A 25,744-nucleotide genomic window follows, 5' to 3' on the forward strand; every position below is an offset into this window, starting at 1 on the left:
CTTATGTGTAAAGTCTCCGAATCATCTTGTTGTAAGTATTGCCAAGCTTGGAACATATCATCTAGCTAACAATATCAGGACCCAAAAAATTATTCGAATCCATATTTACCAACCTGGACATATGGCGGGTTTTGAAGATGCCAGGATGGGCTATTCCAGTGTCATCGACCAGCCAAAACCAAATAATTGTAATGGGGAACATACTGGAAGCCTGAACGAGCAACAATTGAGTGTCTTGCGAGAGATTTGGGCAGATATCTTGGATATCGACGTTGAGGACATCGATCAAGATGCGCACTTTTTTGAACTGGGTGGTGATTCATTAGCGGCAGCGGAGATAGTGAGAGCAGCCGCATCACAAGGAATGCAGATCTCCCGCGGACAGATCTTTGCAGCGCCCACATTCTCTGACATGGCATCTCTCATATCTTTTGGAGAGCCTGGTGCATGGGAGGAACCTTCGAGCGCCCTAGCCCCGTTCGCCCTCATTGATAGTGATGTATCCTTGATTCGGCAGTTGGCCGCAGAGCAGTGCGGTATTTCTCCGGAGGAAATTGAAGATATGTACCCGACGACCGCATTGCAGGCTGGCCTCATGGCTCGGTCCATTAGTGTACCAGGTGTATATATGTCTGCGTGGCTCTTTCAGAGCGTCCACCCCGTGGACCCAGTATGGCTCACAGGTATACTGCAGCGAGTGGTGCAAAAGCTGCATATACTGCGAACTGCAATGGTGACCTCGGAGGAACACAGCTTTATGCAGGCTGTCCTGTCACTACCGGCTACCATCGATACCATCCGAGTGCGTTCTATTTCAGAACTTGACATTGAAAACCGCAAGCCTGCCATGACGGTGGGTCGCCCTCTCACAAAGTTTTCTGTGGTCGTCAGCGAAGATTGCGATCGGCCATATGTTTTATGGTATGCACACCATGCGACATACGATATGTCAAGTGTGGCGCTCGTAGAGCGTCATATTGCCGATCTTGCAACTGGGGAGGAATTACTCCCGGCACCCCCGAGCTTTGCATTATTTGTCGCCCATAGCATAGACATCCGAAAGAGTCCCGAATGCAAGCCTTTCTGGACTGAGCAGCTGGATAACTGTCCTGCATCTTTATTCCCATTTGGTGCAAGAGATGCACCAGCAGTATTTCGCACAGATTCTCAGTATGAGATCTCCTTCCCATACGTTGGCACAAACTCTGGCTTCACGATGGCCAATCGAATCCGTGCCGCCTGGGCATTCCTATTGGGGTGCTATGAGCAGTCAGAGGACGTTGTGTTTGGCGTCACCAACGGGGGCCGGTATGCAGCTGTTCCACAATGTGCCGATATTGTCGGGCCTGCAATCGCAACTTCGCCCATGCGGGTGCGTCTGAATCGCGAGTCGACTGTCGCCGAGTTTCTACAGAAGATCAGTATGCAGGCGGTCAACATCAATGCCTTTGAGCAAACAGGTCTGGCAAACATCCAGCAACTGGGCCAGGACGGTGTTCGGGCCTGCAGTTTCCGAACCTTGGTCAACGTTCAAGTCACCGATGCTGGGCGCGGCAGCAATTTATTGACGCCCGTGGAGCCAGATAAGGTCGAACCTCTCGACTATGCCCTGGTACTGGAGCCTTTTGTCCTGGGGGGAGGTTCGAAGCTTCGACTCCGTTTGTCGTATGACAGTCTGATCATCCGACATGAAAAGGTAATTCAGGTCGCCGCGCAACTGAAAAAGGTACTCCGCCTGTTCACAATCCACGCAGACAAGAAAATAAGCGCGATAGAACATCTACCCATTGATCCCCGCTCATCGGTGGCTAGTGAGCCTTCAGCACCACCTAGAAAAGTTCCGAAGCCTTTCCAGCTCATTTCCTCACCTGCGCATGAAATTCGAAAGCATGCCGCCGTGGAGTGCGGCGTATCTGAGGATATTGTACAAGATGTTTACCCATGCACACCAGCGCAGAACAGGATGATGATGGCCTCTTTGCGGCATCCCACAGCGTACAAATCACACGTCGTCTTCACTCCCCCGGAAGACCAGAACGACACGGATATTCTCCATGCATGGAATGCCCTTTACCGTCAGATGCCTGTATTGAGAACTCGATTCTTCCATAGCCCCATGGGGGTAACCTCATCGAAGAACGATCGTGAACTGCGCATGTTGCAGGCAGTTATGGACGAACCCATCCAATGGAGTGAATGGGAGGATGTACAAGAATGTTTGTCGGCAGATCATGGATTTAACTTCAGCAGCGGCCAGCCTCTTTCACGCTTTGCTCTTATTCGAAACCAGCCTGGAGGTGGAATACGGCAACTCGTCCTCACTACCCACCACTCCATCTTCGAACCATCAATCACACAACCTATGCTAAGTTTTCTGCAAGAGACAACAGATGAAAACACTCATGATTTGGAAACGATTCCATTCGCACTTTGGGCTGAGGCCACATTGCAGTCCCTGAAAGAGCCATCCAAAATCTTTTGGGCTCAAGCGTTGAGGAACTGTCAGGCGCCTTCATTCCCTAAAGTTCCAGCTACCCATGCCCCACTCACGACAGATACGATGCACACAACCATTGCTTTATCTGCAATTGAGTCTGGAATTGAAAGTCCTGCCCCGAGCAACACGCTGCTGCAGCTGGCTTGGGCTCTTACCCTCAGCCAATACTATGATTCCAATGACGTAGTATATGGTATCGCGGTACAGAGTGCGCATGGCGATAGACGGAAGGTGATGGGGCCGACTTTCTCGGTTGTTCCTCAGCGCATCGTATTTGAACATCCCGATATGCGAATGAATGACTTAACCCGGATATTTGAAGAAAGGACGGAAGAACTTATCGATCATGCGCAGTATGACATCTCCATGATTCGTGAGATTGATGACTCATGTGCTACTGCATGTGAATTCCAGAATCTTCTGGTTTTGAAGACCACCCCAGATGACAATGGCACCAGTCCGCTCTACGGAACATTTAGAAAAGCTGCTGTGTCGACTGTTGCAGGAAAAGTCGTTGCGGGCGCTTCTACTCACATTCATAACTTTGCTCTAGCAGTCGAGGTGGCCCCGCTGGGCAACGGGGTGAGTGTTCGCATGAGCTACGATCCCTTTGTCTTGAAAGCAGTCCAAGTGCGGCGTCTTATGTCCCACTATGAAAGCATTATACGTCAAATTTCCACATTCGACCATTCTCGCACTATCAGTGGCATCCACCATGTGCCCGACGACCATTTGGCGGAGATTTTATCCTGGAATGCCGTCCCTGCACCTCGAGTATCCTGCGTCCACGAACTCTTTGAAGCGCAGGTGCAATCTCAACCATTATCCCCAGCTGTCTGCGCCCGTGATGGTGAATGGACATTTTCGCAACTTGACAATGCTGCCGAGAGGCTCGCTAGATTCCTTCGTTCTATGGGTGTGGGACCAGGATCTTATGTTCCTCTTCTATTTGAAAAGTGCGGACTTGCTATCATTGCGATGCTTGCCATCCTCAAGGCTGGTGGCTCGAGCGTTGCACTAGATCCAGCTCACCCCAAAGACCGATTGCAAGGTCTCATCAATGGCATGGGAAAGTGCACTATTCTCTGTAGCCGAGAAAACCACATCCTGGCTGCCCAGGTTGCCCAACGTGCCATTGTGCTTGATGAACAGACTTTATCAAACCTATCAAAGCAGCCACTTCAGCGGCGTCTGAGTGATGAAGAACCTGTCTCGGCGCAAAGTACGGCATTCGTTCTGTTCACTTCCGGATCTACAGGTATGCCGAAGGGTATCCTAATCCCGCACCAAGCATTCTCAAGCAGCATCCGAGGCCACTCGGAAGTTCTTCGCTTTTCCACGGGGCCAGGGTCTCGCAATTTCCAGTTCACCGCCTATACGTCAGATGTCAGTATTGGAGAGATATTTACCTCTCTTGCAGTCGGATCCTGTGTCTGCGTACCCTCCGATTGGGACCGCAAGAACAACATTGCTGGTGCAATCAGGGATCTTAATGTGAACTGGGCCTTTTTCACACCCAGTGTGGCAACCTTGCTAGTCCCCAGTGAGGTACCAGGTCTCCGCACCATGGTATTCGGGGGTGAAACGGCATCACCAGAGAACTTCCAGACCTGGGCCCCAGCACTACATTTGATCAATAGTTTTGGTCCCGCTGAGTGTTCTATCTGGACGCACTGCATTCCGCGCAAAGTCACCCTTGATGACTTTGGTAGCAACATTGGCTTCGGAGTCGGTTGTGCAACTTGGATAACTGATCCTACCGATCATCATCGATTGCTTCCCATCGGAGCTGTCGGCGAGATGCTTGTTGAAGGGCCGAATGTTGCAGCAGGCTATCTAAACGACCCCGTCAAGACAAATGCTACTTTTGTTCATGATCCGGCATGGATGCCACCAGACCGGGGATCGATGAGACTTTATCGATCCGGGGACCTAGCACGCTACCTTCCAAATGGAATGGTACAGTTCCTTGGTCGCCGTGATCACCAAGTCAAACTCAGAGGATTACGTATTGAATTGGGTGAGATTGAGCACCAGATTCGCGAACACTTCTCCGACGGCAATATGCTAGTGGCGGTAGATATTGTCAATCCTCGGCCAGTAGGTTCCCCGCCTATCCTGGCCGCTTTCATTGCTCCCAAAGAGCCTGAACTACCTGAGGACCAGGAAGGGGTGTTGAATCTGTTGGCAGACAAGTCTGACCAAATTTGCCAAACTCTGCATGGCCTAGAGAGTGCGCTAGTTCAAATCTTACCCCGTCATATGGTGCCCGCTGCATTTGTTCCACTTCGCCAGATGCCTTTGACGGCCTCAGCAAAGACAGACCGTCGTGTGCTAAAGAACATCGCATCGTCTGTCTCAGCAGAGGAGTTGAGTCGGCTGATGGTGGACGTGCAATCACGAGAGGTTCCTAGCACAGTCATGGAAACAATTCTCGCTAGACTATGGTCGAGCGCCCTCGGCTGGCACGTCGACGTCGATCGACAGAACAGCTTTTTCCGTGTCGGCGGAGACTCGCTGTCTGCAATGAGGTTGGTCTCGTTTGCCAGAAAGGAGAATGTGCGCATCAGCGTCGAGCAGGTATTCCAAAATCCGATCCTGCAAGACATGGCCCAATGTGCTATTCTGGACGAGAGCTCAGCCGTGGACGAATTGAATGTACTCCCGGACATCGCACCTTTCTCCGCACTTGGAGATGGGGATAAGGTTGCTGGTGCAGTTCGATCTGCTTCCGTGCAACTAGGAGTTGAAGCAGATCAAATCGAAGATATCTATCCCTGCACGCCACTCCAAGAGGGCTTACTCGCTTTATCTCAGGACTCACGAGGAAGCTACGTTGCACAAATGGTGTTCGAGCTGCCCGCTGACATTGATCGTCCTCGCTTCGAGTCTGCTTGGGTATCCTTGCTGGAGGAATGGCCCATATTGCGGTCGCGCTTTTTCCAATGGCACCAAAGCAATGGTACTTCGCAATTGATGCAGGTGGTCGTGAAGGGACGGACACGATGGCTTCGTGCTCGCCGTCTCTCTGAATACCTAAAGCTCGACCGCCGAGATCATATGCAGCTTGGAGATCGTATGTTGAGGCTTGCTGCCTTCACAGACACATCTGATAAGAAGCAATACTTCGTTATGACTGCCCACCATGCCATCTACGATGGCTGGATGCTAGCTCTTCTCTTTACTGCCCTCCGTCGCTCCTATTTGGGCCTTCCTGCGTTGGAGACAACCCCATATCGCGTGTTTGTGAACGTCAACTTGGCAGACCGCAACAACGAGGAGAGCCAACGTTTCTGGCAACGGTATGTCTGGGATGCTGACCGGCCATCATGGCCAGAACTTCCTTCTCCTGACTTCAGGCCCAAGCCCACCTCCGTCAGGAAGCTGGCAACACACTTCTCTCCTGGTAACCAGAGGAATTTCACCCCTAACACCATAATGCGAACTGCATTTGCAATTCTCCTCGGAGCTTACTCCCATTCGGAGAATGTTGTTTTCCCATCCACGGTGTACGGGCGTACTTCTGGTCGGTCTTCAGCAGCAACAGTTGCAGGCCCCACGATGGCTACAGTTCCTGTTCTAGTTCGCCTGGAACGTCAGTCAACAATCCACAAAATTATGGATACTGTCCAGGCGGAAGGAGCTGAGATGTTAACCCATGAGCAAGAGGGTCTCCAGAATATAAAGCAGTACAACCGTGGTGCTTTGGCGACTATCGACACTCAAAGCCTCTTAGTCGTCCAAGTAGACCAGCCTTCCGAGGATTGGAAGAATCACGACTTTGCTCTGCGCTCCGTTGATGTGTCAGGACTGGCCAATGGTTTTCTCAGCAGCGCCCTGGTGCTTGAGGCTACCATTTCTGGGAATGAGCTTCATCTTCACATGACTCATGATGACCGTGTTGTTGCTCCACTCCAAGCCGAAAGGTTTTTGGAACAACTCGCCCACGTGGTGCATCAACTTTGCGATGCATCTCAAACACAACTTCTTCATGAATTGGATTTGGTTCCTCAAGGGGAGAGGGACGAAATCCTTTCGTGGAATGCAGCCATTCCTAAACCAACCGAGGCCCTGGTTCAGGATCTCTTCACCGCACAGGCAAACCAACAGCCAGACGCAGAGGCATTGGTGTCTTGGGAGGGTTCACTCACATATCGGCAGCTTGATGAATTCTCCAATCGACTTGCAGGATATCTCTGGACATCATGTGGTCTCCGCTCTGGCATCCGGGTGCCTCTGTTATTTGAAAAGAGTATCTGGACTGTGGTCGCAATGCTAGCTATTTTGAAGATTGGTGGAACCAATGCCGCTTTAAATCCAGCACATTCAGCGGATCATTTGAAATCGCTCGTTGAGGACATTGGTGCCGATTTTATTCTGTGCAGTGAGACTTTTGAGCCGCTGGCCTATAAGATTACTCCAAGGTACTACTGTGTTGGTTCCTCTGTTCAACACCTTGAGGGTCAAAACGGCGTCAGCTCCATCACTCCACAGCACATTGCCTTCCTGCTTTTTACCAGTGGCAGCACAGGAAAACCGAAGGCTATCATGATTGACCATGTAGCCTTCTCTAGCAGCATCAAAGGTCACGGGGAGGTACTGTGCTATTGCAAAGGCTCCCGAAACCTTCAGTTCACGGCGTATACCTCAGATGTCAGCATGGGAGAGATCTTCACGTCGCTCAGCCGAGGGTCGACTGTGTGTATTCCCTCTGACAACGAACGTATGAATGACCTTGCGGGGGCCATGGAGCGAATGCGCGTTGACTGGGCGTTCCTGACACCCAGTGTGGCCTCACTGCTTCATCCTGACCAAGTACCGACACTCAAGACACTTGTCTTTGGTGGCGAAACCGCCACAGTGACAAACATCCAGACTTGGTCACCACGACTGCACCTGATCAACAGTTTCGGGCCCGCAGAGACTTCCATATGGTGCCACGCGCATCCTCATTTCACGGTGACTGACGATGGCTCGGATGTCGGATGGTCAATTGGGTGTGCTACATGGATCGTGGACCCGGAGGACGCTAGCCGGCTGATGCCCGTTGGCACAATCGGCGAGCTTGTTGTGGAGGGTCCCAATGTGGCAGCCGGGTATTACAAAAACCAGGAAAAGACAGAGGCCGCATTCCCGGCGAGTTTGCCTTGTTTACCATCGGGTCAGCGCCAGCGCATCTACAAACTCGGTGACTTAGCTCGACTCTTGCCTGACGGTCGTTTGCAATTCCTGGGCCGTAAGGATGGACAAGTGAAAGTGCATGGCCAGCGTGTGGAAGTGGGTGATGTGGAAAATATGATTCGTCTAGCCCTTAGTGACAACCACCTCGAAGTCGCCGTGGAAATGGTCAAGATTCCCGATGAGCTTACTGGCTCACGCCTCATCGCGTTTATTAGCTGCACCCCGGCGGATCAACCACAGGATCGGAACAATCCTGCAGTTTTGACAAATGACGAAGGACTTCTGGCTTTCCAGAAACGAACCAGTTCTCTCCGGGAGGAACTCGCTGCGCGCCTGTCCAAGCACATGATCCCTAGCTTCTTTGTACCTTTGACTAGCATGCCATTAAGCGCATCAGCCAAGATGGATCGAAAGCTCTTGGGCTCCATTGCCAGAAACCTGGAAATTTCCGAGTTGGCACGCTTCTCCCTCTCATCGCATAGAGACATATTGCCACCGGAGACCCGAGTACAGAAGCTTCTTCATTCTCTGTGGAGTTCTGTGCTGATGCTCAATTCAGATGACTTCGGTATTGAGGCAGACTTCTTTGAATGCGGTGGCGATTCAATCGGGGCTATGAAACTGGCCTCCCTTGCACATGCTGCCGGTACTCTGCTATCTGTACAAGATGTGTACGACAATCCCCGTCTGGGCAAACTCGCGAGTACCATAGAAGGCAGGGCCCCCACAGATCTTGTAAAATCTGTTTCCGAGATCGAAGCATTCTCCCTGCTCCCAACGGATCATTTCGATGAGCTAGATACGCTCATTTCCCGAGTTGCCTCAGTGTGTGGGGTCCGGCCTGAGCAGGTTGTTGACATCTACCCATGCACACCCATTCAGCGTTCAATGATAAAGAGGACCGCCACTCATCCTGAGGCATACTGGATGCACAACACTTTCGAGCTCACTTCGGAGGTTGACGAGCTCCTCCTCAAACAGGCATGGCAGGGTGTCGTCGCCTCTCACAGTATCTTGCGCACACGTATTCTCCCGCACAACGGCCAGTATGTGCAAGCGGTTCTGGATGAGTTACACGAAGTCCAGCCCGTCTCTGGGGTGTCTCTAGATGAATTTTTCATCGCTTCTCGCGATCGCCAATTTACTGATGGGCAGCCGCTCCTCCACGCTTCAATGGTATCCGACGACTCGCGGCGGTACTTTGTCCTGAAGTTCCATCATGCCGTATACGATGCTTGGTCGTTAACAAAAATCTGCGAATCGTTGCAACGACAATATCTCCGCCTAGCAGATCAGGTTAACATTCCGAGCATGTCAGAAACCCCCATTATCGGATTCAACTACTTTGTCAAAGCCGTCCAACAACAGAATCAGGCCCATGCGCTTGATTTCTGGAGCAAATACCTTCTCGGGACGAAGACTTCATCCTTGGCTCCATCATATGAGGGCTACAATGCTGACAGTACCATCCGCCATCGCATCGCACTCCCAGACCCAATGGTGACAGGTAGCTCGACCACACCTGCAGTCATGGTCTATGCCGCGCTCGGGCTGGCACTTCATAAGCAGCTTCAAGTGCCAGATACCATCCTCGGCCTGATCTCTATCGGTCGTTCCCTTCCACTTACTGAGGAGCTGGTCGGTCCCACAGTCACAAGGGTTCCACTGCGTATCAATCACAAAAAACAGAGCAACCTCCACGACTATCTTTTACATGTCCAATCTCAGGCCCGACAACCTACAGCCTTCGAGCACGTGGACTTTGAACAGGTTGTGCGTTTGCATTCTGATGCGCATGATGCTTGTCACGCCGCACCTCAGGTCGTTGTTCACCCATATGATCCATACACAGAGCAGCCTACGGCTAAGATGGGACTCCTCAGGCAGGAGCTCTCGGTGGTGAATAACGACGGTATTGCACTGTCTATTGATATATCATTGGTACTTCGAGAGAGGGCACTAGAGGCGTTGGATGTGCGTCTCATGTTTGCCAGCAGCATTGTTGGAGAGGAAAAGCTGCGGCTCCTTGTTGGAGATTTGAACGCAATCATGTTGAAGATTCACGCTTTGCAGGGCGACTTGCACTCGGCTACGGTGGAAGAAGTCTTGCGGGGAGTACCAGGAACTGCAGTTGAGCTGGCCGTAGAAAGGATTCAGTGACGGAGAATTTGATACACACCACATATGTTGACATTCCAAAATAATTGGTGTCCTGTCTTGCTCCATCTTTGTGATTAATTGGCTGAAAATGACACATTTCAGCAGAGACCCCAGGGCAAGTTCGTGGATACTTCTTATTCCAGTCATCAAGCTCATGTATTTGTCCCTTGAATTACTTCTTGGTCATATATATTTTTGGCGACGCGATTTATAATCGCACTGAAAGCTAAAGGCGCTCGTATATTAGCGACTGTCAGATAATCCACCAGGTTTGTAGGCCTCAAGCGCAGGTTGGCAGAGTTTATAGCCACTTCATACGCCTTGCAATATAACTTCCACCACCCACAACCCCTGTAACGCCCGTGAAAGCAATCAAGGATCCATATCCACTACCATATCCATACCCAGCGCTCCCCTCCCACGGTAAACCCTTAATAAGACCCTCACTGAGGGGCCCGGAAACTAAATTTTTGACGCCTCTTCCGGCCGCAAGACAGGCGAAGATCATACTTGATTCGGTCGAGGGATTGTTGTGGGCCACCTCACGCATAATACCAGGCCAGGTACTGGTATATGAACCTGCAAAGAGACCGTATACTATTGAGAAGACGAGCAGAGGAGCAAGGGACATGTAGATTAAAAACGATCTATGGTCGTGTTCTCCTAGCTGCTCTCTAAAGAAAGTACACTTGGTCCTGTCACGTGGGCTTACGTAAATAAAGACTCCGGTTTTGCACGAAAGGCCGAGAAACCGATTGGCTCAGCTCTGGCTCAGTGAGCGGATCAGGGCGCTCAGGGTCGTGCTCAGATCTACTCAGTGAGCAAAAAGCGGCAAGGTCTGAGCACTAGAACGGAAAGGGAACGCCAAGAAGTGGCAGAGGTTATCTGGTATGTAGGTGGAGTCATCACTCCCAAGAACTATAACCCGACGCCCGACAATGCCCAACACTGCGTATGAACAAGCGCTTTGCTTTCTGTCTTTGGTCTTTTTTTTTTTTTTTTTTTTTGCAGTTGGTTAAGCGATAAGCAAGCTGTGCCTACTGTCAAGGCTACTTTCAACATTTTGGATTCCTGCGTTCTTGCTCTTTGCGCTGAAGTGTTGCCCATATTGGCAATTATTCCATTCGTGGTGTGATGGTATATTATCTGATCTGGCACGATAGGGATTTCGTAATGTCCCGGGTTTCGAATCAGCCGCCTTCACCAGTCTTGGTTCCTATTCAAATGTCATGGAGAAATGGGACGCATAGCACCAAAACAAATTACAATCGCAGACAGAAATGCAAATCAACTAGTTCATGGGCACGGAAACAAGCTCATCAAGTCCTGTGTTGACTCTTGATCAGTTTACATTTGTTGATATCTAAACCCGTTTATGACGCTTTGCTGAATGTCCACTAAGATATCTTTCCTATCTCGAGGACGAAAGCTTATGCCTATGATGCGTCTAGGTATCTTTTGTATGGGGAAGTCACACAAAAGATACTAATTTCTATATTCTGTGTTAGGACGTTTGTTAGGTAGGACGCACCAGTGAACCGTTACATGCATAGAGTACTGGGAGATTGTCTTGCATATAACCAACTAGTTTACTATGTACCGCTACTAGTTACGCACCATAATCGGAACCAAAATCTGACCAGTGATGATTATTGAATCGAGTGGCGGGCACAAAAGCACACCGGTGGACTAGCCAGATATTTAGACAAGTATCCTCTTAAAACGAGTGAGGAGGATACACAAGAGACGAAGTGTTAGATCAGCGCTAGGTCAGTCTTGTAAGGCCGATCAAGGCTAACCGCTGCTTCGACCAAACAAAGGAACAGGAGAGTTGAAAATAGCGGAAAGGCCCAAAACAACAAAGATAAACAACGCAGAGAAAAACAAATACAAAGACAAAAAACAGCAAAAATCATGCATTTGTTAGCATCCCTCCATGCCCCAAGCCAAAACCAGGCGCGCCACCACATTTGGGAAAAACCACGACGCCAAACGATGGAGACAAGGTATAAAATTACCACCTCATCAATTTACCAAGCAGCCAGTGCCGTGCATTATCATCATGGTGAACATTTCCGCAAGAGACGTATGGAAAGAAACAATGAGCACCCTGTCGCGGGAAAGGAAGACTAGAATAAACCAACCGAGGGACCCGAGACCAGTCGAGGATGCCCGTATGAACATGATGCAAGAAGAAACATAGTAAAATCAAACTGAATTCAAAAGATAAGAAAATCAAAAGTGAGAGGAAAACAAAAGAAACAGGCCATTCATTCAACGAAAGAGGAGGGTCAAGAATGTAGAAGAAAAAAAATCATAATCTGACAACGTGAAATGGAACCACGCATAACTATGCGAAGCTCTGGGTAACCGGGGGTCCCGAGGTATCAAGCTTCAGCACTCGACGGATGTCATTCTCAATTTGTCTGGTGTCCACCACTCGGGAAGGAGATGGTGAGTTGAGTGGCATTCGGAATGAAGCCGACGCATGGCTTTGTTGAGGAGAAGTATAGCCAGACCGCTGATGCTGGGAGGTTGCCATGTACGGATTGCCATAGGGCGCCGGGGAACCTCCGTTCGAGGTGCTGTTCGAGGCCGGGCCACGATACGGAGGCATCGAAGGGGGCGGCACGAGGTCAACCTCACGGCGCAGAGGTGAGTGAGAATGGGTCGGGTATTGGTAGTGGGGATGTGCGCTGTTCTGAGGAATCTGCTGCTGCAGCTGGTGGGGAGAGAATGAGCCATGCGACATGGTCAACTGAGGGCCAGACGAGGTTCGCATAGGAGTCGCATAGGGGGGCACATTGGAAGGACGGGGCGCAAAGGATCCAGCGTAGTCGGGAGAGGCATAAGCCGAGGAAGGCGGCTTCTGTGGAGGTGGATTGAGTAACAGGTGCTTCAACTCCTCAGTCTTGATCCGTCGCTCCTCCTCAGACATGTCAGACGACTGAGGGGTACTCGAGGGTCGCAGCGCATTCATACGGTCCTGGTAAGAAGGAGCGAAAGAAGGGCCAATGTGAGAGTTACGGTTGTAATCAGAGTTTCCCATTTCAAATGCAAACATGCCATCAGGATTGGGGCGCACAGCCCGGGGTTCGGTCTGGGGAGACTGAAGGACCTTGTTCACCTCAGGGCTGCTTGTGGATTTCTGGTCTCTGGCTTGCACAGCAGCCTTGAAAAGGAAATCAAGAGGGGAAGGCTTCTGCTCTTCACCCTTGGATTGATTGTTGCGATTGCGAGGTTTGGACGGAGTCACCTCTGGTTCGGGGTCCACTTCTGCATCATCACTATCGGTCTCGATGGGTGGGACCAAATTGGCATCAGGAGCCGACTTTGAGAAGAAACTAGGAATGGGTAAAGCTGATGGTGCAGGCGACGCATGGAACGTCGGTCCCGCATAGGCTGCGCTCGGCTTTGTCTGAGGAGAGGTGACAGTGGGGTGAGTTGGTGTGTGCCGGGGACCGCTATTGTAGCCGTTGCTATGGTATCCAGAGTGCGGGGCAGGTGAAGCCTTGTTATCTCTGGGCTTCTTCCCTGAACGCATAGGTTTCTTCTTTGAAGAGTTGAAGTTGGTTGAGGGATCCATCTGGATGACACCGGGGCTCATGTTATGCGGCGGGGATGATGGAGGAGTAGAGAGGAGCGCCGGTTTCTGGGCGTGAGGCGTCGTGTTCTTCTTCTGGGGGCGGCGGCTGTTGCGCGAACCCTTAGGGGTGGGGGGATGAGGAGATTGAGTCGACATGTCGACGGTTGGCTTGAAAAATAGGCAGCCTGTGGAGAGAGGTAAAGAGAAAAGGCAACGCTATGACGAAGCAGTAAAAGGCAGAAGATGCGGAGATTGCAGCAAAATGAGTCAGATCACTGCTCAGCAGGTGTCGACAATATTAGATATGGCAACGCCGGGGAAGCAGAGAAAGTGACGTGTATCAAACGGAGGGAGTGAAAGCGTCGCAAGTTGAGTCAATCAGATGTCGCTCCAAGCCAAACATAGACAGTCTATTAAAAGATCTTGTCTATTAAACGAAGAGCGTAATAAAAGTTAAAGACGAAGATTAACTGGAGGCATCTCTAAAGAGGGAAAAAAGAAGAGAAGAAAAGGAAGATTGAATCATTGTTGTTTGTTGAAGAGAAAGACCATCGAATGCAGACAAACGGGGAGGGGACCCCGATCTCCTCTCGATGACTAAGAACGCCACCTGCTTCGCAATATCAAGAACAAACACAAGTCAAACAGAACTATCAACTGCTGGACAGGGTCGCATTGTTTCATTGTGCATTGAGTACCTTTGGAGAGATCTCTTGTTTTAACTCCCCAAAAGAAGGTACCTCGTTCGTTCTATCTGACTCTCATACACTACAATCACCGCCCTCCATCACCGCCCCAACCTAGACATCGGAGCCTCACTTACGTCAGTCACAGTTCTGATCCCCCCACCACAGCTAGCTTCTGTTGTCTCGCGCCAAGAATTGCAAACCGAGACCATCCATATTCCGACAAGAACCTCAACATGGCAGACGTGGAGATGAAGGAAGCCGCTACTGGCTCGTCCAAGGGCAAGGCCGTTGCCAAGGGCTCCGATAATGCCGACAAGAAGAAGTTCGAGGTCAAGAAGGTACACAAAGACCTACTGTTTGCAGCGACTCGTGATACTGACTGGTTATTCTTAAGTGGAATGCTGTTGCCCTGTGGGCTTGGGATATCGTCGTCGACAACTGTGCCATTTGCCGAAACCACATTATGGACTTGTGTACGCTGAACCCCCTCCCAAAGCTCTCTTATCTTACAAGCTAACCGACCGACAAAACAGGCATCGAATGCCAGGCCAACCAAGGATCATCAACAACGGAAGAGTGCACCGTTGCCTGGGGTATCTGCAATGTGAGGACCCCCGCATCCCTCCATCTGACCGTATGATCATCGGCTAATCACTCCCTTCCTATAGCATGCATTCCACTTCCACTGCATATCGAGATGGCTGAAGACCCGTCAAGTCTGCCCGCTAGATAACCGAGACTGGGAGTTCCAGAAGTACGGCCGGTAAAGATGGGGCCATCAGGGGGTTCGAAGACATTACACGATACAAATTCACGATTTCTGGCTGATTCCGCATACTCAAATGGCTATAACTTGTTTTTTTTTTTCTTTCCGAAGACGATCCAGGATCTTTACGACGGCCTAGGGTTTGGGCATTCGAACGATGTGACATCTCGAGCTAGCTCCATAGTTTCCCATTCTCATATTCCGTAGCAGACGAGAGCGCTGGCCAAATGTTTCCAATGATTATTACGCTTGACAGTTTTTCCAACAATAGCTTATTGCACCTTCACCCCGTCCACAGTTATACCCGGAGTTGCTCTCGCACTTGGTGAGCCCAACCACTTCTCTGGGTTGCGGTTGTATACCGGCCAAGGTGGGACAACGACGAAAGCTGTAAACAGTGTGCCCGCCAAACCGGTCCACAACGTAAGGTGGATGTCCTTGTATATGTATCCGACAACGAAACTGGTGACCTAGAGCAGATAATTGTTAGCTCTGGTAATGCAAGACCCAATATTCGTGCAACATACCCCTGAAATAACCAGTAAGATGGTCGACAGTAGCTCTGCTAGACGTTGGCCGTGGAAGTCCTGTTATCGAGATATTGTTAGCTTGAACCGCCCGCGCGGAGTAATAACAATGAATGAAGACAAGGCAGCTGGGCGTACAATTTGGCCTTCAATGGCATCCTGAATAGGGGCGAGTATTTCATCCATGATTGAAGCAATTTAATCAGATTTGAGGTCAACAGGCCAGGTTCGAGGGTCCCTTGATCGATGCCGGGCGGCTTATCGCAATGGTGTCATTTGCCTTCTGCCACGTCGGACCGCCTTACTCTCTACATTGTACACAGCACTTCGTCAAAAGTATGTCCGAAGCACGGAGTATAACCTTGCAAGATAATTTTGGTTCCAAATAGGACCGTTCCTTGAGAAATTGACTCGTTACGTGGTTGATCATGATTTCATTCAATGTCATCTGCCATCTATCTCTAAAACCAAAACAGACAGTCCACCCAAGTTGGAGCACTGCTGATGGGAAACCGACCTCGAGAGAGTCGGTCTACGATCGTGTACCAGTGTACAAGACCCTGCAAATCCAAATGTAATCCGAACCCAACTTGCCCTATCGGAAGGCTCACATGCACCCTGCAATGCGAGAAGCAAGGAGCGGTGAAAACGAGCTCTTGCATGACCCATGTGGCGGTTAGGGAAGAAATCTTCCCATATCCAACCAGATACGAGTGCCCCTCAGGTTCCAATGCTCCAATGCTGCGTGCTTGTATGTCAAGCACGGCGAGCCGCTGACTCGCAGACAACGATCGTGTTATGACAACAGAAAAAGGCACCGGCTTTTAGTTATAGGTGACAGTTGCGCCATCATGAGCAGGCTCCAGCAGCTTCCATTGGCACGAGATATCATTGGAAGCGAACTGTGCGATAATGCGGTCAGCAATCTCGGTGAAGCGATCAGTGGCCAGTGCCAGGATGGTAGGTCCTGCACCGGACAAACAGATTCCTAGCAGACCGGGTTGGGTGGCAGGGGTCATGAATTGGAGAATCTCGGTCAAGCCTGGGATCAGCGTCTTGCGATACGGTTGGTGCACCTTATCCTGCATGGCGAGGAAGATCATATCAGGATCCGGCGGGGAGCTTCCCAAGGCCGCGGGGAGGAGTGCAGCGCGCTGGAGATTAAAGACCTAGTCGGAGATTAGTCTGGAATCAGATAGTTGATCAATTTTGAACATTCACATACCACGTCCGCTCGCGAGTAGGTCTGCGGGAGTACATTACGGGCGTTGGCAGTAGGCACCACAAAGTTAGGGATAATGGCAATAGCCTTGATCTCAGGAGCCCAGTTGAACTTCCTGTAATGACCAATGGCCATGGGTGGTTCGGGGGGTCTGATGCCGGTGTCCACACCACCTGCCGGGGCAGGCAGGACTTCACTGAGGGGGATCTCTTTGCGTGCCACATCCTCGGGCTTAAGCTCGTTCAGATAGGTGCCCACGAACCCACCGAAGAGGGAAGCAGCCACGTTATCCGGGTGCCGCTCTGTTCGTGTACGTTAGTAAAATGTACGACATACGATTCATATATAATTTTTTTCCCCCCCGGGGAGACTCAGATGAGGGGCACATAAATCACTCCAACCTACCAATCATCAAACAATAATCGAGTAACCGTTCCTTGCTCAGACCCAGCTTACCCACCGCATTGCCCAGCATGACACCGGCGACGACGGCAGTACCAGAGGAGCCCAGACCCCGGCCTAACGGGATAGGGTTGACGATATGCACCTTGGTCTCGATGGGGAAGGCCCGTTGGTCATGACATCTGAGGACATACAGGGCTACACGGGTGATCAGATTGACTTCTGGGTCGAGACTGATCTGCTCGGCACTCTTGCTTTTGTCCTCATAGGTGATGGCGCAGTTGAAGGGAAGCTGGGATGAGGATTTGGCCTCGACGGTGACGTGGAGATCCAAGTGGAGGGACAGTGCCAGACCGATCACATCGAATCCGGGGCCAATGTTGGCAGAGGAGCAAGGGATCTTGATCACGAAGGAAGACATGAGATCGATGACTATATCAAGTGTGTTACAAGGGTCCAAACACACAAAATGTACAAAATGTACAAGATCGTCTGATAGTCTGGTATGTGACTCGGAAACTCTTGGCGCACCAAAAAAATTGGCCGACGTCGGAAACGTTAAGTGGGGACTTTTCTCTTTTAATCTTGGATTTCTATTCTTTTGGATTTGATTTGTCTTTCAACATTGAACATGGATGTTAGATCCGATTGCATCAAATTATTATATCGGTGGGTTGACTTCATGTTCCACATAGAAAAAGGCGAAACATAAGAATCGTAAGAAGAAAAAGGGGTATTTTTACCGAGATAGGTTGCTCTAGACTAATCTTATTGTGTCAGCTAACCCTGAAAATACCCAACTGCCAAGGGCGACAAAATATCCAGAGGCTAATCTGTGCATGGATCGTAGTATATGGCTATAGGGGATGTAAGAAGTCAAAACTATGTTGTAAAGACATTCGACCTAAAAATGCCCCAAAAGAATATATTTTGTATCAGAGCAGGTAAATTATTTAGTCTAGTCAATAATAATAGGTTATTCTAATTGCCTCACTCGTTCTTACTCGTATAGACCCTTTTTAGTCCTTTATCTGCTGAAACAGGGCCCGCTTGCAAAAATTTTCAGTCTCTCCCTTTTTCTCTCGGGCATATTAGTTCTAGTCCCCCCACTGTTGTTCTTATTGTTCCCCTATAATTGCAGCCCCTGAGGTGCTTTATATTGACTATCCATACTCTTTTGATATCCCGTGGTGACTCTGTGGGCTTTCGGAACCACCTCGGCATCATCGACTCCATTTGGTCTTTGCCACTTCTTTTTATGCCCTTTTCTCCCACCCTTCCCGCTTTTCCCACTAAATTCACCTCACACCATTTTACGATTCTAAAACTAGAATCTTCATCCGATCTCTTGTGAAACTCAAGAATTCGAAATCGTTAACCGTTGAACTTCCTGCGAACCATTTCGCGCATCCCGTCTAACAGCAATTCTGGAGTCACCAAGCTCCTCATCCTCCCACTTCTTCAAGTTGGCGGGACTTCGCTACTCCGAGGCCTCTCTCCTCCACCCTCTTGCAGGCCCTAAGTTCCGGGTCTTCGGCGGGGGCGACACCAGACCCCCCTAACTGGGTTTCAAGAAAGACCTTATTGTGGCCGTCAGACGTTAGTCGGTAACGCCAGACCCTCGTGAAGGGTCTGGCTTATGGATGGAGGGCCGTCACCCTTGAACGAACCTCTTACCGGCTTGCGTCTGCTCCGGCCGTCGTGCTATCAAAGAGCAACTCCTAACTAAACTAAACTTCCCACAAAAATCTGCCAATCTGGCGCCCTAATCGCTTTCATCGAATCTTCTTATACGCAGAGCTCACTATGTCTGAGTCTCCCAGATCCGAGCGGTACATGTACCTGACCAGGTACAGTACCCCGGTACCCGAACTGGATGATCACCGCCTCCAGATGCAGACGCCTCCACGAATTGAGGCCCCGGTCGAGCGTTCTTATAGCCCGCGCGATACCACTCAAGGTCCTGAAATAATCGATCGCCCAGACTTACTCAGTCCGCAAGATGCCCGAAGGGACGGTCCAATTCCCCGAGACTTCGAAAATGCCGCGGAAGACGACCGTTCGCTGAATGAGTTGAACGGACTCGGTCGACGATTCTCAGTCGATCATAACGGCACTTACCAGACCCCTCGTCGCATCAGCATTGTGAACCCGGATCTCGCCAACGCTTCCTGCGCCTCGTCCGTGTCCGCTCGATCATCCTCTCCTCCCAATTCAGTTGAGGCTTTTGCCGACCCGCGTCGCCGTGAGCGCGCCAATACCCTGGACAGCCATGCGCCTCCCGACCTAGAAGCTATTCTGCAACGCACCGTTTCAGGTGGCACCCACAACCGGCGCCCGACTTTCAGCAACGCCAGTGTCATTCGCCCCCAATTGGGTGATGTGCCATTCGACACGGCAGAGGAGGCTTGCTTCGACGAGCCGGGCCGTATTCCCGTCATTGATTACGAGGAACTGGAGGAGTTTGTGGCTCTGAACCCGAGCACCAAAGTCGGCGATGGCGATCACCGCAAGCACAGCATGAGCTCGCAGAGCAAGAGGCCCCGCATCTTTTACGACCTCCGTCCTAGCGCGGAGAGCCCTGAGATTGGTGCAATCAAGAAGACCAGCTCGTCCGATACACTGAGTCAAGATGAAAAGAAGGAGGCTGAGGTTACAAATGAAAAGGAGCGGGTTAAACCTCTCCAGAATACAACCCAGCGCTCTCGCTTTGGGTTCTTTTCGTCCGAGTCTCAAACCACAGTTCATGCTGCCGATTTGGGAGATCTGGTGCTCCCTGGCGAAACCTTCCGAGATCTTTTCGAACTTGGACCGGAGGGAGGTGTGTGGTGGTTGGATGTGGTCAACCCCACCGATGAAGAATTGGGAGCTATCTCCCGGGCTTTCTCTATTCACCCGCTGACAACGGAGGATATTCAAACCCAGGAAGCCCGCGAGAAGGTGGAATTATTCAAACAGTACTACTTTGTCTGTTTCCGGACCTTCTTCCAAATGGACAAAACCAGCGAGGAGTTCCTGGAGCCTGTCAATTTCTACATGGTTGTCTTCCGAGACGGTGTCCTCACTTTCTCCTTTGAGGAAAACCCTCACGCATCCAATGTTCGGAATCGTATTGGAAAGCTGCGAGACTACGTATCTCTCAGCAGTGACTGGATCTGTTACGCGATGATCGACGACATCGTGGATAGCTTCGGCCCCGTGATTCGAGATGTGGAATTGGAGTCCGAGGCGATCGAAGACCATGTATTCATCGCCCGAGTCGACGATTTCGAATCCTTCCTTCCTCGCATTGGAGGCCTGCGCAAGAAAGTCATGAGTTTGATGCGCCTGCTAGGCGGCAAGGCCGATGTCATCCGTGGATTCTCCAAGCGCTGTAACGAGCAATACTCGGTTACTCCCCGTGGTGATATTGGTCTTTACCTGGGTGATATCCAGGATCACGTCGTGACCATGATGTCGAACTTGGCGCATTTCGAAAAAATGCTCAGCCGGTCTCATACCAATTACTTGGCTCAGCTGAATGTTACCAACTTGGTGCTGGGAAATCACGTCAACAAGGTCCTCAGCAAGGTCACTTTGATTGCTACGATTCTGGTCCCCATGAACTTGATCTGTGGTTTGTTCGGTATGAACGTAGAAGTTCCCGGCGCGCACACAGAGGGATTGGCATGGTGGTTCGGCATTCTTGGAGTGATAGCAGGTATTGTTGTTGTGAGTATTGGCATAGCCCGCTGGCAGAGGCTGGTTTGATTTTGTTTTTTATCGTTAGTTATGTTGACTTGCTATCTTTCCTTGACTTTTTTCCCTGTTGTTTTGCATCTTGCATCTTCCTTCTCTGTGATAGTCTGTTTTGCCCCTTGTTTTTTCGTTGGTTTCAAACTACGATATCTATTCGATGGAATGTGATTTTCATATTCTTTTCCAAATGACCTGGGTATAAACTTGTTAAAATTACGTGTGGACTGAAATCCAAGCTATACACGTTAGAATCATTCAACCTCATCCCGGTACCCTAAGAAGCCACCGATAGTGCTCCTGCAGGGGTCTGAGCTGTCTGGCCAATGTTTGTTCATTTGCACTCTCGGTTGCCTGTCCCTGTAGGAGTTGCGTCCTGATTGGATAGTATTCTCAACTCAATCTACTCAAAGACCCTGACTCTAAGCGCCTTCATACAAGGGGTAGTAGCTAAGATAGGAATGCCCCATCTGGCAGAGAATATATGATATCCATGGATATTTACGAAGTAGGTACATGTACTTAAATAGGTAACTAGTTACGCGCGGTCCTACGTGTGTTCTAAATAAGGCTGCAAGGCAGCCAAGTTGATAAGGCTGGCATTTTCCCCGATAGTCAGCCTCATCCAAACAACGCTCACGTCGACTACATGCAGCCGCTGATTTTGCCTCCAGGAAGAGGTTTACAGCTGGTGTATACCACCGCTTGCCCGTGATATCTTACTGGCCAATTTAAATTCTGCCCATTGGCTGTTCAGCGACACCCTCCCCTCCGTCTTTCCATGCGACACCAATACAACGCGCTGCAGTGCTACCTTACTGCAACGATTAGCGCAATCTTTCTCGTTTTCGTACTCGCCTGCGACTCGGTAGCCTATGCCGATGCTCTCCATGGCCCGGGTACAGAGAACGCCTTGAACCTCCGAGGGGCGGTTATGAGTGACGGGGCAGGACTCCCACTTGCGCTGGACTCGTTCAATGGGCTGGAACTTCGTGACACCGTCGACGAAGATGGCGAGTCAAATGGGCTGGACCTCGTGCGCAGAGACTCTAATGCCCCGAAAGCATTAGCTAACAATCAGTTCGACACGCGGGACTCGTTCAAGATCGGCGATGTCCACTGGTACTACCTGCCCAAAACAGTGGTGAACGGCAAACACGACACCCCAGGTCCCGGTCTTCCTTCATACATAAATTCTACGGAGGTAGATGACGACAACTCGAACAATGAGCGACGGAAACGAGACATGGACTTTTCGAAACGAGCGACGACGACAGTCTACCTGTCGCTCACCACCTGCCAGAAACCATATACCAACAAAACCAGCGCCCGAGGCGCATTCCCGCAGTTGCAGCTGTATGTGTCGAATTCGGAGAAACTGCAAGAGCCAGGACCGGGCAAAGACGACTCGCTGCAGGATATGCACACTGCCGTTGGCGGATACGTGGGAATCACCATAGACACGGACAGCGACGTCTTCATCGGCGTCGCAGCGCCTAATTCAACCGACTACACGGGAGTCTACAAGTACCAGATTGCAGCATCCATCGATGCCTTTTTCCACAATATCGTGGACAATGAACCAAATCTGTTCTTCATCGACGCGGACGTCTCCGCTGCGCTGCTGGTGACGAACAACCTGACTCAGTCCGAGAAGAACTCCTCGAATTACAAGCAGTGGATGGACATCGTCCCTCCGTATACTATGTTTGCCCACAACATCAACGATACAGCACTGGTGGGCTTGGAGAGATCGTTCTGCGCCCTCGATGAGCTTTCACAGGTGGGCCGAATCAGTAATTCAACTGAGGTTGGCATGACCAATCGTGGACTTGGTAATAAGCCCAAAGAACAGTTCTATATTACTGGACTGAATCAAAGTTCATCGTACAGCGGTCTTCTGGCGATGGTGGGCAATTCGACCGCGTCCGGGAATGGCATCATCGGCGGCGGCGGCCAGGTATGGCAACCGATGAATTTCACGACCAAAACAGGTAAGCAGGCCGAAACAACCCTACAAAAACAATTCCGATCTAACCATCCTCCAGACAACAACTGTGGCGTACTGTTCAACCTAACCTTCTGCTCAGAAGTCGCATACGCAGTCCCCTCAAACCCTAAACTAAGCGTCGACAAGCTCCGCACAATCTACGATGACTACGCCGCCGCCTTCTACCAGAACTTCACCTATTCCCTCCAACAAGTCCAATGCAAAACAAACGAAGAATCCATGTTCTCCCTCGCCGTCAGCTGCGACGACTGCGCAGATGCCTACAAACAATGGCTCTGCGGGGTAACGATTCCCCGCTGCGCGGATTACAGTAGCAATGCCGACTACCTTGCCGTCCGCAATGCAGGCCAGGCTTTCATCAATGGTTCTTCTCTGCCGGATGATAGTCCGTACCGGCAATCCGTGGCGTCGAATACCTCCCGCAATGCTATCATCGATGAGTTGATCATGCCGGGTCCCTATAAGGAGATTCTGCCTTGTCAGGATATCTGTCATACCCTTGTCCAAAGTTGTCCGTCTGCACTTGGCTTCGGGTGTCCTGAGGGCGCGTGGATGAATTCTTCCTATGGGTATCGAAATTCAGATGGTATTATTACATGTTCTTATCTTGGGGCTGTATATTATTTAAGTCTTGGGGTGAGGCTGGGTGCTTGGGGTTGGGTGTTTAGTTTGTTGGTTATGGGGGTTATGTATTTGCTGTAAACAGGCATGATCAATGTGTACTTGAGTTCATTATCTTTCTAGAAGTGTATCAAAGTGAAGGCTTCAAAATGCCGTAAGACATGCATTAAACTAATTCGATGCGGGATATTCTTACCTTTTTCGGTCATTCTACTCCACTGATGATTACATGAATGTATCCCCGACCCTGAACGTGTAGTGTACTCTAATTCTTTCTTTCTTCCTCTTTTTCTAGTCTTTTTTCAACTTTTTCATAAATTGTCGACTAAACTTCTCAGTTGACCACTCCTCTACCTTCATAGTCTTCACCATGGAATCGGGTCTTCCCGCAACTTTCCGCGTAGGCGCTACGGCACTCATCACGGGAGCTGCTTCAGGTATCGGACTTGCCACAGCGCAACGATGCTATTCACACGGAATGAACCTGGTGCTTGTCGACAACAATGCCGCAGCCCTTTCGCAAGCAACAGCGAAGTTCCCTTCCGACGGACGCAACACCACCACAAGTCATATTCTCGACGTCTCATCATTCGACGCATGGCGACAGTTGGTTCCTAAAGTCGAATCCCAATTCCCAGACGGTATTGATTTCCTAATGCTCAATGCCGGCGCTGGTATAAGTCCGGCTGGGGATAAGGGGGTGTGGGAAGATCCGACATACTTCGAGAGGACTTTTGCAATCAACACGATGGGCTATACGAATGGTATCGTTGCCCTCCTCAACACGGTTACCCGGAACAAGGATGTCGCCCGGGCTATTGTGATGACTGGATCCAAGCAAGGAATCACGAATCCTCCCAGTAACCCTGCATACAATGCCTCCAAAGCTGCTGTACGGTCTATTGCCGAGCATTTGTCATTCGATGTAGATAAAACTGCTCCGAATGTCAGTGTCCACCTGTTGATTCCTGGATGGACTTATACTGGTTTCAGCGCTGGACACTTCAAGGAGAAGCCGGCGGGTGCGTGGACTTCTGAGCAGGTGGTTGATTTCATGATGCAGAAAATGGCGGAGAAAAAGTTTTATATTTTGTGTCCGGATAATGAGGTTTCAGAGGAGATTGATCGAAAGCGGATTTTGTGGACCACTGGGGATATACTGGAGAGCCGACCCCCGTTGTCTCGTTGGAGGGAGGAGTGGAAAGAAGAAGCTAAGCGTGAGACTGAAGTTTAAGTTAAAATTTCGATAGACCTGATGATCAGCCAAACACAAGTACTACTCTATGCTTTGCCTGCTATCATCTATTATCGTATTTCTGTCAGATGTAGGAGACTCGCCGAATCAGGATGACCCAAAAAGCCAGAGGTGAGGACTAGAAACAAGCACATAGGATATGTATATGTATATGTATATGTATATTAGTATATGTAGTAGAACAATCACCATTCCAACTCTTTCCTCTTCGCCAATTTCACTTCTTTCTTCTCACTCTTCTTCTCTTTCGAAACTCCCGTCCCGTCTTCAACCCCCCAATCCCCCCATCTCTCCCTCCAAATTCCAATCTCTTGCTTCCACAAATCCCTTACACAAGGATCACACGAACTGCCACAACAATCACCCAGCCCTGGTGGAGGTGGTGGGTCGTTGTATGCTCGCTCTCCTGCGCGGAGGAGTTGTTTTGTGCGGGTTTTGGTCAGACGGGTCTTGTAGAGGGTTTTGTACAGGGGTGTTTCTTCCGGGGTGTAATATGGTTCTGGGGTTGGTTGTGTTGTTGAGTCTGAGGTTGAGGTTTCGATTAATATTTTAGTTGGACTTTTGGACTCTTTTTCTTTGTTGTTGCTTGGAGGTATTGTGGTTGTTGGCTCCGGGGACGTGCTTGAGAAAGAGAATGGAGAGAGGAGACTTGAGAGTAGGTTTGCTGGGGAGTAGATTGAAGATTTGGATGTGTCTTTTTCCTTCTCGTTCTCTTCGTCTGGTGTTGGTATCTGTGTTGGTGTGATGACCTCTTTGGCTTCGGAGATATTTTCAGATGCAGTAGCAGATGTTGATGCTGATGCTGATGCTGATGCTGATGCTGATGAAGCAGTCTTGCTCTCTAGTGTCTCGATGCTCATCTTGATATCTGGTATATCAAAATCAAATACGAGTAAATTAAATACTATAGAGACCGATTAAGTCTCAAAGCAAAATCTGGTATCTCGTTAGTGACGTTTGAACATTTATATAGAGCAAACCCACAGTTTCTAGGCCAAACCCAAGCTTCCAAATATCAAATCTGGTAAAAATGAATGATATTTATGGGCACGTCGTTGCATTAAAGGAATAAGAAGAGTATGGAGAAGAAGA

At 50.0% G+C, this 25,744-nt stretch overlaps 8 protein-coding genes across 8 annotated transcripts; 4 read left to right on the top strand and 4 right to left on the bottom strand.

Annotated features, from left to right (window-relative positions):
* Nucleotides 1–145: 145 nt before the first annotated feature.
* On the top strand, nucleotides 146–9,838 carry N7537_005132 (AMP-dependent synthetase/ligase; the record flags this gene model as incomplete). The annotated part of the gene is made up of 2 exons (XM_056896189.1): nucleotides 146–6,423; nucleotides 7,405–9,838. 2 exons carry the CDS (start codon nucleotides 146–148, stop codon nucleotides 9,836–9,838), a joined length of 8,712 nt encoding a protein of 2,903 aa, XP_056755937.1.
* A 2,350-nt stretch (nucleotides 9,839–12,188) lies between these two features.
* Nucleotides 12,189–13,580, bottom strand: N7537_005133 (uncharacterized protein; the record flags this gene model as incomplete). The annotated part of the gene is made up of 1 exon (XM_056896190.1): nucleotides 12,189–13,580. The coding sequence occupies one exon, from the start codon at nucleotides 13,578–13,580 to the stop codon at nucleotides 12,189–12,191; it is 1,392 nt and encodes a 463-aa protein (XP_056755938.1).
* A 760-nt stretch (nucleotides 13,581–14,340) lies between these two features.
* Nucleotides 14,341–14,888, top strand: N7537_005134 (SCF ubiquitin ligase complex subunit HRT1). The gene is made up of 4 exons (XM_056896191.1): nucleotides 14,341–14,451; nucleotides 14,508–14,586; nucleotides 14,647–14,717; nucleotides 14,782–14,888. The coding sequence occupies exons 1-4, from the start codon at nucleotides 14,347–14,349 to the stop codon at nucleotides 14,878–14,880; spliced, it is 354 nt and encodes a 117-aa protein (XP_056755939.1). The 5' UTR covers nucleotides 14,341–14,346; the 3' UTR covers nucleotides 14,881–14,888.
* A 167-nt stretch (nucleotides 14,889–15,055) lies between these two features.
* N7537_005135 (signal peptidase complex subunit 1) lies at nucleotides 15,056–15,592 on the bottom strand (the record flags this gene model as incomplete). Its single annotated transcript, XM_056896192.1, has 3 exons — nucleotides 15,056–15,349; nucleotides 15,407–15,466; nucleotides 15,545–15,592. 3 exons carry the CDS (start codon nucleotides 15,590–15,592, stop codon nucleotides 15,152–15,154), a joined length of 306 nt encoding a protein of 101 aa, XP_056755940.1. The 3' UTR covers nucleotides 15,056–15,151.
* Nucleotides 15,593–16,173: 581 nt separating this feature from the next.
* N7537_005136 (homoserine kinase) lies at nucleotides 16,174–17,510 on the bottom strand. Its single transcript, XM_056896193.1, has 3 exons — nucleotides 17,034–17,510; nucleotides 16,632–16,930; nucleotides 16,174–16,575 (listed from the first exon to the last, which is right to left on the bottom strand). Exons 1-3 carry the CDS (start codon nucleotides 17,449–17,451, stop codon nucleotides 16,231–16,233), a joined length of 1,062 nt encoding a protein of 353 aa, XP_056755941.1. The 5' UTR covers nucleotides 17,452–17,510; the 3' UTR covers nucleotides 16,174–16,230.
* Nucleotides 17,511–18,836: 1,326 nt separating this feature from the next.
* On the top strand, nucleotides 18,837–23,478 carry N7537_005137 (uncharacterized protein; the record flags this gene model as incomplete). The annotated part of the gene is made up of 3 exons (XM_056896194.1): nucleotides 18,837–20,774; nucleotides 21,523–22,759; nucleotides 22,814–23,478. The coding sequence occupies 3 exons, from the start codon at nucleotides 18,837–18,839 to the stop codon at nucleotides 23,476–23,478; spliced, it is 3,840 nt and encodes a 1,279-aa protein (XP_056755942.1).
* A 289-nt stretch (nucleotides 23,479–23,767) lies between these two features.
* Nucleotides 23,768–24,631, top strand: N7537_005138 (SDR family NAD(P)-dependent oxidoreductase; the record flags this gene model as incomplete). Its single annotated transcript, XM_056896195.1, has 1 exon — nucleotides 23,768–24,631. One exon carries the CDS (start codon nucleotides 23,768–23,770, stop codon nucleotides 24,629–24,631), a length of 864 nt encoding a protein of 287 aa, XP_056755943.1.
* Nucleotides 24,632–24,837: 206 nt separating this feature from the next.
* N7537_005139 (uncharacterized protein) lies at nucleotides 24,838–25,512 on the bottom strand (the record flags this gene model as incomplete). The annotated part of the gene is made up of 1 exon (XM_056896196.1): nucleotides 24,838–25,512. The coding sequence occupies one exon, from the start codon at nucleotides 25,510–25,512 to the stop codon at nucleotides 24,838–24,840; it is 675 nt and encodes a 224-aa protein (XP_056755944.1).
* Between the last annotated feature and the right edge of the window lie 232 nt (nucleotides 25,513–25,744).

Source organism: Penicillium hordei (genome assembly GCF_028827395.1).
Source record: "Penicillium hordei strain IBT 12815 chromosome Unknown utg000002l_segment0_segment0, whole genome shotgun sequence".
In the NCBI taxonomy this organism is placed as follows: Eukaryota; Fungi; Ascomycota; class Eurotiomycetes; order Eurotiales; family Aspergillaceae; genus Penicillium; species Penicillium hordei.